The sequence below is a fragment of the Lepidochelys kempii genome, chromosome 7 (genome assembly GCF_965140285.1).
Source record: "Lepidochelys kempii isolate rLepKem1 chromosome 7, rLepKem1.hap1, whole genome shotgun sequence".
In the NCBI taxonomy this organism is placed as follows: domain Eukaryota; kingdom Metazoa; phylum Chordata; order Testudines; family Cheloniidae; genus Lepidochelys; species Lepidochelys kempii.
In genome coordinates, this window is record NC_136386.1 from 53,355,442 (window position 1) to 53,368,202 (window position 12,761).

The 12,761-nt window shown below is 39.1% G+C and overlaps 1 protein-coding gene across 1 annotated transcript in view; it reads left to right on the plus strand.

Annotated features, from left to right (window-relative positions):
* The window catches only part of ANXA7 (annexin A7), a 54,948-nt gene that overhangs the window by 18,696 nt on the left and 23,491 nt on the right, over positions 1 to 12,761 (plus strand). The window contains exons 2-5 of the mRNA XM_073352833.1: positions 295 to 349; positions 4,237 to 4,465; positions 6,126 to 6,233; positions 8,456 to 8,499. Of these exons, the coding sequence (XP_073208934.1) occupies positions 296 to 349; positions 4,237 to 4,465; positions 6,126 to 6,233; positions 8,456 to 8,499 (435 nt within the window). The 5' untranslated portion in view covers position 295. The remainder of the gene's footprint in view (positions 1 to 294; positions 350 to 4,236; positions 4,466 to 6,125; positions 6,234 to 8,455; positions 8,500 to 12,761) is intronic.

Below are 12,761 nucleotides of genomic sequence, written 5' to 3' on the forward strand. Positions count from 1 at the left end.
AGAACGCTTTCCTGGGAGACAATTCTCTTCCTGTATTTGTCTGGTTAAACAAAAGTGGCACTGAGTGGCATGATTGATATGTGGTTTTCCTTTTGTATCTGCCTCATTAGGTTTGTGTGTCTGAAAAGTTCTGAAATGAAAACTTATATTTTTTTAAAGTAGCTGACAAATCAGTAACATGTACTGACCTCCACAGCTAAGCAAGATAATGCGTACTCAGCACACAAACAACTAACTCATGTCACTGTACTTTAAATCCAAAAGTTGGTCACTGAAAATATTGTTCTTTTTCAGAATGTCATACCCAGGCTATCCCCCTTCAGGCTATTCTGCTTTCCCTGGATATCCCGTAAGTATGGCCTGTTTTTTAAATGCCTTGTACTTGCAGTATAGGCCACACCCTTGTGACTTTCTCTTCTGTCATGTCATGTGCTGGGGGAATATTAGTCATTACTTTCATGCAGGATATTTTTAGATTTACAGTCTCTGGCATCATCCCTCAAGATGTTCATGAGCTTGGGTCCAGATAATCTAATGCAGTAAAGAATTATTTCCTCTCCACGTGAGGAAAAAAAGCATGCTCCTGTAATGGGCATTCAGGGCATTTCATGGTCTCCTAAGAGACAGTTCTTTTGTTATTTGGTAGGCTGAGAGAAGCTTGGCTCAGTTTTGGTGATTTTTTTTGTTTTGTTTTGTAACTTGTCAATTCTCTTGATTTTCTTTGTTTTCCTGGATAGTCCTGTGCCTCTTGTCATGAGAACAGTGTTTATTCAGTAGTTTGGATCTACATTTGAATCCAAACTTTGTGACTCACTCCCCATGTATGTAGAAGTTCAAGGATCTTCTGATCTGGGGTTTCGCTTCAGCCTATTATACAGAAGATGTTTGAATCTAGATCAGTCATTGCTGGAGTTCACACATCTGGTCATGCTTAAGGTTCAGCTGTAATACCCTGTAGATCTGTGGCCTGATTTTTCAGAGTTGCTGAGTAAACTGTAGCTCCCATTAATTTCAGTGAGAGCCGTGGGTAATGAGCATCTTTGAAAATCTAGCTTCTTGCTTCTACACCGTGAGGACTTGTCTTTTGCTGCAGAGCAGTTTAGCTGATTTGTCTTGTCTTTTGGCTGTGGGACTATCATTCTCCTTGCAACTCATGAGTAGAATCATAGAATATCAGGGTTGGAAGGGACCTCAAGAGATCCTCTAGTCCAACCCCCTGCTCAAAGCAGGACCAATCCCCAATTTCTGCCCCAGATCCCGAACGGCCTCCTCAAGGATTGAACTCACAACCCTGGGTTTAGCAGGCCAGTGCTCAAACCACTGAGCTATCCCTCCCCTCCCTCAGAAGATCTAAGATTCCACTGAATACTCCCGGGGGCATTCTGCGCCAAGATATTAAAAATTCTGCCACAATATTTTAAAATTCTGCAAAATTCTGTAAAGTTTATTTGTCAAAATAACACTACATAATCACATCAGTTTCAATTATTTGGTAATTTATTTCAAAATACCTGTCAGCAAGTATGTCTGTAACAATACAGACGCACACAAAAATTCCCCCAGGAGTAGAGAGTTAAAGAAACCACTATGAGAACCCACTTCCTGTTTCTCTGCACCCCCCCCCCCCCCAGCCAATACACCCAAATCCCCTCCTTCCCACAGCTCTGCCACAGCCCCCCCGGCCCAGATACCTGCACCTTCTCCCCGCTGAGCCCAGCTGTGGCCCACTCTCCCCCCCGCAGCTCAGATACCCGCACCCTCTCCCCCCTGAGCCCAGCTGTGGGGTCCCCAGTCATTAGTACTACCATCAGCCTCTGTCTCGAGTTAAGAAGTGGAAGAGTAGCTGAATGCTTTTAGATCAAATCTGCATTTAACAAACAGAACCAAACTTTTTTCCCAGAGGTGCTGAGCACCAACATATGCTTAAAAAATCAGGCCCTGCTTTTTTAAGGAAAAATCTCTAACTGAGGGTTTATTGTAGGTAAACATTCATAGTATGAAAAGTTATGTTGGTGAGAACTACCCTTTAAAAGTACACAGCTTGAAATCTGGTCAAATTCAAAAAATGAATTAAAAGTATTTTCAGATACTACACCTGCCATTAAGCTTTCTGCCTTGTCTTGTCAATCACATTACATATATATTATATATATATATATATATATATATATATATTTTAAAGTGTGTTTTCTTTACCCACTTGAAGTGTGAAAGATTCATACGAACAGGGGAAACCGTGAAACTGACTATATCCAAAGTGCTGTCAAGATGGACAAATAAAACAAATCTGAAAGAAGTGAAATACCTTTTCTCTACTCTTTCAGTTATAGTAATGTTAGGCATTTACTATAACAGTTTATTATATTATAACACAAAAAGTTTTCAGACAGAAGTGTGATTTTTTTTAAAGTGGATTTTGTCCCTTTAAAATAATAATAAATGGGAAATGGGAAATTCCTGATGACTTATATATGGCATATAAGAAGTTGGACATCAATAACAAAAAAAAAAAAAGAGTGTAAGAGAATGTTTGCAGTAGCATTTCCAACTTTACTGAAGAGTTTTTACCTAGCATTATTGCTAGACACATCACATTTACTCTACAAGTGCATACTAAAAGTCAAATTTAGATTGTGAAAACACTTAGTTTGTAACATGTATTTTGATCAATAAAGATTTTCAGATAAATTTTGAATTTAAGTATCATTAATCATTACACTGATTTCAAAAGTTTTGTCACCATTCTTTAAAGCATAGCCCATGACAGCCTAGGATATGGAGATTATTAGTGCAGCCTTGAGTGTTATATGGTCTTCATTTCCAAAAAGCTTCAAAACAAACTTCAATACAGCAGAAGAGGATCAAAAACTAATCTAGAATCCTGTGGATGGATGAGCTGCACTGGAAAATTTAAGCTAGTTTGAGAACTGTAACATGATGAAAATGATTCATATGCAACAAACTCAAGTACTATGCATACAACACGGCTGCATTTATAATTTTTTCAGGGATTTGCTAATATATTCAGAATGTGTCCTAACAATTCTAGTGGCACCCTTTGTGCAGCTATAGTTAAGGGCTTTATTAGCCTTGTCTGTTAGAAACCTCTATTTTCATGAGCAAAAGTGCTGCACTGGATTCTGAAATGCTAAAGTTTCATCCCAGAAACACACTTGATTTCATTACGTGAATAATTGGAATATCTTAATTAGAGTTTTAATGAAATATTGCAGCTTATTCGTTGGGGATTTATTGCTTTGCTAGGTTTAAAATATTTTAAAATGTGAAATGATTGCTATTCTGCCTAAAATGAGTTGTACTGTTAGTGGTTTTTGGCTAGAAATTTACATTACAATTACTCGTAGGTGAGGTGTGTGGCCTCTGTATTGTCCCAACAGGCCCTGAAGTCAGGAAGTCATACTGACAGTGTTTTCCTAAAAAGAAAAGGAGTACTTGTGACACCTTAGAGACTAACCAATTTATTTGAGCATAAGCTTTCGTGAGCTACAGCTCACTTCATCAATGAAGTGGGTTTTGCTGACTCTCTGAAGTAAATATAAGGCAGGTGGGAATGGCCTTCTGAGCAGGTAGAATCTAATGTGTGAGCTGAGCCGTCCAGAGATAGGAATCTTGGGAGCAGCCAAGCCTGAGAAGGTTTGAATAGAGTTTTGTTGTACTGTTAATTTCTGTTAATAAAACCAAATCCCAGGAAGTGGGTGAGTATGAATTGTACACAATGTGTGGGCTGTGTTTGCAGAGCTGTTTGGGAGTGGCACCTGCCCAGAACTGATTTACAGTGAACCAATTTGATTTATATAGTCATGAACTATAGTTTCAGGAGCTCTTGGATTGCATATTTCTGAGATCTCATGTATGGCTATTAATCCATAGGAACTTTTCCCTCAGAGACCCTAGTCAATTTTGAATGTGCTTGTTTCAAGACCTGTATTTCATTTATTGCTCGTCTTGCTATTAGAGTGTTAACGGTCAGGCTCACACTTGACAAGGCAAATACATTTTGATGTCGCCATATCAGTACTGTTTTTTTTAACCCAGTAACAATAGTTAAAGCAAGTTCATCGGTGCAGATTTTTTAATTTCTCTCCTTTGTTAAGGGTTAAGTCAGGCTTTATTGTTAATTAAGTTGTGCATACTTTGGTACCTAGAGAAAGAGTCTTTATTCCCTTGTCTGCCTCTAGCAGATACACAAATATTCTCTCCATTATCTGTTTTCAGCCTACAGGACAAGAGTCTGTTTATCCACCTGCTGGTCAATACCCCTATCCTGCTGTGCCTGGAGGCTTCCCTCCTGTGGGAGGTGGTGCATATTCTGCAGCGCCACCAAGTGGTGGGTTCCCAGGAGCTGCAGGATACCCTGTATCTGGAGGCTACCCTGGAGCTCCCCAACCTGGGGGGGGCTACCCTGGAGCTCCCCAACCTGGGGGGATGCCATCTTATCCCGGAGGTAATATTCAAGAACACTGTTCACAGGTTAATTCCATCATAATCAGTCCCTGTATTTGGTTCAGAAAATACAAAAAAGTAAGCTTTGTGTAGTGGTTATTGCAGGGGACTGGCACTCAGAGCTTGGTTCTGTGGAGTAGGCAATATTAATATTACAGTAGCACCCAAGGGCCCAGGTGCTGGGCACTATACAGACATGGAAAGAAGTGACCAGTGTCCTGAAGGGTTTACAGTTTAATGATACAAATGGACAAAAGGGTAGGGGATGGGAATACAAACAAATGAGTAGGTTTGTTTTGTTTTTAAGTGGGGTTAGAGGAAGGGAGTAGGAAGAGGAAAGAAGAGGAATAGAGTTTGTCACCAGTCCAGTCACGATCAGCAAGCTGGTTTTTGTTGGCAGCAGGGCAGAGGTGAAACTTTGTGGGAACAGGAGAATAGGGAGGGCAGGTGTGGGGAGGGGGAGAGGGAGAGAGTGAGTGTGAGTGTTTGTGCTCAAAGAGAAAAGGCAGAGGAGAGCTGTGGAGGGAGCCAAAGAGCAACTATTAGAGAGCATGGTTAGGTGAGAACATTCAAAGGGGAAAAATCAGAAAATTAATTGAAGCCAGTTCCTGATAGAAACCAGGTACAATAGAAAACCAAAGTACCGGAAGCACATGAAGGTCTTTCAGCTGTCGGTTCCGGTGGTCTGTCCCTGGAACTGACTCTGAAATGCAGCCTACATAGTAGCTCCAGTATCTCCATTTATGTCACTGACGTGTTGTGTGACCATGGTCAAATTGCTTAATCTCTTTGTGCCTCAGTTTCAGATAATGGGTAAGTAATTATTCTCTTGCTATTGAGTCTTATTTAATTAATAGCTATCAAATGCTTTATGCTCTAATCAAAGGGAGTATATATATATGTATAATATTAGAATATATTTTTTCACAACTTTCATTAGGGAAAGGATTTTAGGGTTGTTGCTGTGGATTCAGAAGTTTTGTTAATTTTGATGGCAAGGCTCTAAACACTGAATGTACGTTATTATTCACGCCTCTTTTCTACTTCAACCCCATTTAAAAAAAATAATTCTCATCTGCACTCGCTGTCAACTTGCATTGTATTCCTAGCACATGTGGTCTGGGTAAACATTTATCATTTCTTGTTTCCTGTTCTGCCTCGCCCCAGAGCCAAACTCTGACATATCAGTTTCTGAATAACAGGCTTCTCAGGAAAGCCCTCTGTCCCCCGTCCCCCCACTAGTGTTATTGCTTCTGTCTGACAATTACCAGAGGTCAAACTGCAAGCTTTATGAAGTAAACATACATGTGTTTTCCCAAGTCTAACATTATTCCAATGGAAAAAAACAAATGTGTTTCTCAATACACTTCACCTAAATAAATCCAACCTGAAAGGTTCACAGACTTATTTCTGAAGGAGATGAAGGTAAATCAGAACTGTTATGATTATATACCACTTTTATTCCAATCCGGTATCTGAACTTACGAGGCATGGTAGTAGCTTTTCAAATCTTTGTATAAATTATTAGGATATTGTTGTTTGTGTCCAAAGATTTTTAGTTTCAGTTGCATTGCACAGCATCCTACTCTGTTTTTATTATAAATCAACTAAAATTAGATGACCAAAAAACTTCTATTTTTGACTTCTTTTTTCCCCTCTAGCTCCTACAGGTCCTGGGTTTGGTGTCCCCCCTAATGGATCTGGCATTGGTGGTTATCCTCAACCTCCATCTCAAAGCTATGTGGGAGGTGGACCAGCACAAATACCAGGTAGGTAATGGGGCTGTGCGTGTGCCTGTGTGTGCGTGTGCCTGTGTGTGCGCATCCTAGTCAGATACCAAAAAAGTCATATACCTAAGAGTTGCACCAAGGAATTCCAGGTTAAGAAACTGCAATTATGCCCACAGCTCCCTCTTTTGTTCCTAGCTATTGCAGTTGGATGCTGTGTCGGTCCTTATGAAGGACAGACAATTCCTGATGATTTCTAAGACCAATGAATGACTGACAGGAGAACTCAAATCTAAATAAATACTACATATATCAGAAAAGGCACACTTCCTGTTGGTGTTTATTTTCATAGAGTGTTTGGGATGCTGTTGTGTCTTGATCCTCAAGGCCATTGATGAATTGTGAAAACCAGAATGCACTAGTGATCAGTGCCTCTATGGAGAGGCTTCTGCATAGCCAAGAGAAATATGTGCAGAGCTCAGCAGTGAGAGTAAATCTCTATACCCACACTGAATTAAGCACTTGGGAGTAGGGGGAAGTATAAAGGAAGGTAAGCTGGTACTTAAAGGCAACCCAGTGAATGCAAATGATGTGCGTCAAGGACATTTTAAGGATTTTCAGTTGCCAGCTAGGCAACTATCTCCTTAAATGCGCTTAAGAGCAGCACTTAGAAGAGACTGAGAATGGGGACAGCTACGAGGGCATCTTAGTTCCTTTAAGAATTGCTTCACTAACTTTAATAGTGGTTAAGCCACTGTTAACACAACACGAGAATGTACGCCTGCCTACATATGAAAAATAAAATACACATGTAGTGTTTGGGTTTCCAATGCTTTCTAATGGAAAACCAGACTACTTTGGTTGTATTTTGCTTTAACAATTGTCAGTGTATCACTATTTATATTTAAGACATTTGTAAGTGATTTACTCTTCACTCTAGTCAGTTTAGTGATTAGAATATCTTTTATACTGAACTGTTGAGCTCCTTTTGAACACAGGTTGTTCCTTAGCTCTGAGTTTCCTGGCTTTTGTCATAGGGAGCAAGGGTTAGAAGGGAGAGAGTTCACTAGCTCCCACAGCACTAGTAAAATTGCTTAGCACTCTTGATGCTTTCTTACCAGCATGTGTACTGGAGCACTCCTGTGGCTTATTGGTATGAAGGGGTGCATCACAGAGACTCCCTGGGGACTGCCACCTGATGTGCTGAAACTACCTCTGAGCCTGTTTTCCCTCCCAGCTTGGGACTTCAGAACCCTGCTTTGTTGAGCCAGATACGCTAGTCTGCTGCAACACAGACCCGGGGTCTTACCCACACCCCCAAAGCTGCAGACTTAACTGAAAATGCTTAAGAGGTGCTCCTGTCTCTAGCACCCAGACACCCAGCTCCCAATGGGATTCAAACCCCAAATAAGTCTGTTTTACTCTGTATAAAGCTTATACAGGGTAAACTCAAATTGTCCACCCTCTATAACACTTCTGTGAAAGAAGATTATTGGAACATCTCTGAGGGTGAGATTTTATAAATAATCAGCTTCTTACTGTATTAGGCTTAGACTTGTTTTGTTTTATTTTGCTTGATAACTTACTTTGCTCTGGCTGTTATTACTTGGAACCACTTAAATCCTACTTTTTATACTAAATAAAATCACTTTTTGCTTATTAATTAACCCAGAGTAAGTAATTAATACCTGGGGAGTAAACAGCTGTGCTTATCTCTCTATCAGTGTTCTAGAGGGTGGACAATTTATGAGTTTACCCTGTATAAGCTTTATACAGAGTAAAACAGATTTATTTGGGGTTTGGATCCCATTGGGAACTGGATGTCTGGGTGCTGGAGACAGGAGCACTTCTTAAGCTGTCTTCAGTTAAGTCTGCAGCTTTGGGGCCTGTGGTTCAGACCCTGGGTCTGTGTTGGAGCAGACTGGCGTATCTGGCTCAACAAGGCAGGGTTCTGGAGGCCCAAACTGTCAGAGAAAACTGACTCAGAGGTAGTCTCAGCACATCAGGTGACAGTCCCAAGGGGGTCTCTGTGACCGAACCCTTCTCAATTGGCTATTGCTAGTCATTCTCGTGGGTTCCACAAGAGCTGCAGTTTGCTGAGTATCATAGGCAACTTCATATGTGAAAACAGAGATTATGTATGCAAAGTTGATAGATGTGTAAAGTGATGCGTTATGCAATAAGATGATACATTATACTATATTAACTCTGTATTAAGAAATAATCATTTTTTCTTTTTCTTTGTTTTAAAATTTTCCTTTAAGTGGGATACCCTGGTGGACAAGTACCTTCCCCAATGCCTAGTCAGGTATGTATTGTACTACTTTCATAATAAAACTGAGCAGTACATTACAGTTTTCATGGGGAAAATGACAGTTGTGTTTTGGGGATAGTAATGTAAAATACTGCCTCTTTACAATAGTTCTGGGTGGATGGGTGGTGGGCAGAGAAGGGGAGATGTTGGCAGTAATTCTGCAGACAATGTTATAGTCTGTTTGGTAATAGCCCTTTATGTGTTATGCACAACATGATATCAGAAGAACAGCTATGGGAGGATACAGTCCTGTATAGTCAAAGGCATTGAGTGGATAGGAACCATGTAAAGCAGATTCTCTTTGCAATCCTGAGTATTACTATGTTACCAAATACTGCAATATGTGTCTAATTCTATTTTTGAATAGCACATGCTTGACCTTCCCTTTGACTTGGGTATAAAGGTCCAATCTTGGTCAGTGTTGCCACTGACTTCACTGCAATGAGCATTTGAATGAAAGTTTTCAAAATGAATGGCTTCTTTTCATTTCCAGTTATAGACTGTGTCAAAATCAGTTATCACATCAGTTACTTGTAATCAGTTTAACTAATACACCTTTTGGGGAAAGTTTGGCTGGTATGAGAGGTATACATTTGTTATACTATGTCAAACAGTCTTGGAAAAAGGCTAACTTCCCTTCAATGGAAAAACACTTCTTTGTTCATGGTTTTATCATTTTGCACTGCCAATAATACAATATAGCACAGCTGGGCAACTGAAATAATGTATAGTGTTACTATTATACACAATGCAGCGAAGGAAAAAACCTTGTTCAAAAGACAGTCTGAGATAGAGTCCTACAGCATCCACTGCCATAATACCAGGGGCGGGTAAAATGTATTTTGTTGCAGGCAGGATTGGGTGGGCAAAAAAACCCGATTGTGGTAATTTGTGGGAAAACAAAATGCAAGTTTAGCTACATCTGCTGTTTAAGTTGACCTTATTGTCGATCACTTAGTTTGAGCCTCTTCTTAAAATTTATTTCTATCAAAAACCAAGTGCTGTGAGCAGTTTTTCCATTAAGTAATAATCCTGACATATAAATAATTGGAATGGTATGTCTCAAAGTTCTAAAAACGGTACTTAAGCAGTTTAAAAAAATTTCAGTGTTTATTTTAACTTACTTTTTATAGTAATTTAAAAAAATCTACACCTTTTAAGGTAAAACTGTGGTGCAATTTGCTTTGATGTTCTGTATGATAAGCACAACAGTAGTTTGTCATAAATAGAATTTCAGCAATGTAAAGCAAGCTTTTCTTTTTAAAAAAATAAAGGTTTTAATACTTAAATTTACGTGAGGGGTAGAAAGAGATTTGATGCCTATTATAACAGGAGTTAAACAAATCTTTCTTAAACCATGTAAAAAAATACTCTCTCGATATAGATAGATAGATAGTATATTAACCGACCATATGTTTGTTTTAGTAGCATGGGGGAATTGGTCTCTCTTGCAGGATTTGTGGGTGGGAGCAGGATAAAAATGCAAGAAACAATGCGGGAGTGGGTGTGAGTGGATATTGTGGGATGGGACGGGAGTGGGATTAAAAATAATAGTCCCATGCAGGGCTCTAGTCTGGGAATTCAGATAAAATTTCACAGTCTTTTTATCATCCCAGCAATTTGGGTGCAACTTGAAAAGATGAGCATGAAGGGTAGTATTCATCTCCTAAACCTTGTTGTCTTTTAGCGCACAAGTCTGAAATAGGCACCCAAATGAACTCCAAGCCAGATTTTGACAGTAGCTGGCTTTTTGCAGTGGTACTTTTTGTCATTGATTAGTGAGCAAGCCATATCTGCCATCCCGGAGAGATGCCTGACCTTGAAACCAGAAGTGGCTTTTTGCCTTTAGCAAGTGACCACAATCAAACCCATGCTTTAACGCAATTTTAAAAACCTCTTTTCTAGTTCTTCTTATGCATTTGTACCAAGACCAAAGGTGTGCATGGTGTCTCGCAGAACAGATTGTTAGATAAAGTACCCGCCTCGAAGAATTTACAAACTAGATTATAAACATGACACAACAAATGAGAATGAGGATAATGGGGCAGCATGGTTGGACATGGTTACATACATAAGATTATTCAGACAACTGGGCTCTTAGGTTATATGGTAATATTTAAAACAGAAAAACAAAGCATTGGCAATTTAATGACCAGATTTATAATCTGATTGTAAATTCTGCACTATGCTAATATTTAATGAAGCTCTGAACAATAAGATTATAAACGTTCATAGATTTAAGGCCAGAAGAAGAAACCCTTATGGACATCTAGTTTGACGTGTGTAACACTGGGTACAGAATGTCATCCATTAATTCCTGCATCAAGCCAATAGCTTGTGGTAGAGCTAGAACATAATTAGAAAGACGTCCAATATAGATTTAAAGATTTCAAGTTATGGAATGCCACTACATCCCTTGGTAAGTTGTTCCAGTGATTAAGTACCTTCATTTAGAAATTTGCACTTTTGTCTCTCTTTAATTTATCTAGTTTCAGTTTCCCGTCATTGGTTCTTGTTATGCCTTTACTAGAGTAGAGTCCTCTTCTATCAGAATCTTTTCCCCATATAGGTACTTATAGACGGTGATTGAGTCACCTCATAACTTTCTCTTTGAGAAGCTAAATAGCTGGAGCTTTTATTTTTATTGTAAGGCACATTATCCAGACCTCTAATTCTCGTCGCTCTTTTCTGAATCCTTTCCAGGTTTTCAACAGCCTTTGAAAATAAATCAAACAAAAGTATAGGAGTTACATCATAATGAATTTTTAACTGTATGTGAGGCTTTCACTGAGACTTTAGAGTAAACTATCAAATCATACTGACAAGAACAGAATTATTTGGAAAACAACATTTTTTAAAAATCTGATTAATTGAACTTGTGTGCATGAAAAAAACCCACCATAAGACTGGTAGCTGCCTTTTGACACAATAAGTATTTATTCCCAAGTCTGCACATTTTTGTACTGAAACATCTAGATCCTCATTTTGTTAATAGGTAGAGTCAGGGTTCCCTCCCCACTCTGAACTCTAGGGTACCGATGTGGGGACCTGCATGAAAGACCCCCTAAGCTTATTTCTACCAGCTTAGGTTAAAAACTTCCCCAAGGCACAAATTCTTCCTTGTCCTTGGATGGTATCACTGCCACCACCAAGTGAGTTAGACAAAGATTTAGGAAAAGGACCACTTGGAGTTCCTGTTTCCCCAAAATATCCCCCCAACCCCTTCACCCCCTTTCCTGGGGAGGCTTGAGAGTAATCATGGTGAGCACAGACCAGACCCTTGGGTTTTTAGGACACTAAAAACCCAATCAGATTCTTAAAAACAAAACTTTATTATAAAGAAAAAATTAAAAGAAGCACCTTTGTAAAATCAGGATGGAAGGTAATTTTACAGGGTAATAAGATTTAAAATACAGAGGATTCCCCTCTAGGCAAAACTTTAAAGTTACAAAAAACAGGAATAAACCTCCCTCTTAGCACAGAGAAAATTCTCAAGCTAAAATAGAAGATAACCTAACGCATTTCCTTGTGATTACTTACAGTTTGTAATCCTAGATGCTTATTTCAGATATGGCTTTAGGAGATGTGTTTTTCCTGCCCTGGTCCATCCCTGTCCCGGAGAGAACACAAAGAGAGCACAAACAAAAACCTTCCCCCACAGATCTGAAAGTTTCTTCTTCCCTTATTGGTCCTTTTGGTCAGGTACCAACCACGTTATTTGAGCTTCTTAACCCTTTACAGGTAAAGGAGGGATTTTATGCTCTCCTTAGATGTATGTTAATCACAGGTAGATTGGAGCATAATGCAAAGTAAATGATGTAAGCAGCATGGTGTCTCAAAACATACTTTCTAGCAGCATGAGAATAATACATAAAATATTTCTTCATTAATCTGTGCACCAAGGGAGTATGGAAAATAACATGGAACACACTAATTGAAAATACACCCACACTAGAATAGGGAGGACAGTGGAATATAGTTATGCCACGAAAGGTATTGCTTCACAATCGTTTCCCTTTGATTTTTCACTTACCATATAACTCTTACTTTCAGTTTGGAAACTTTTTAAAGATGCTGCAAAATGATGGTTTACTTTGGATACACCCACACTTCAATATTAGACTCAACCAGATGTGTAGATCATTTTTATATATGTGTTTATAGTTTGCGGGTTATAGGCTCTCTGACTTTATTTTTAAGGCCACAGATGTTTGTTTAGATGACATGTTCCTTACACATGCAAACTGGCAACATAC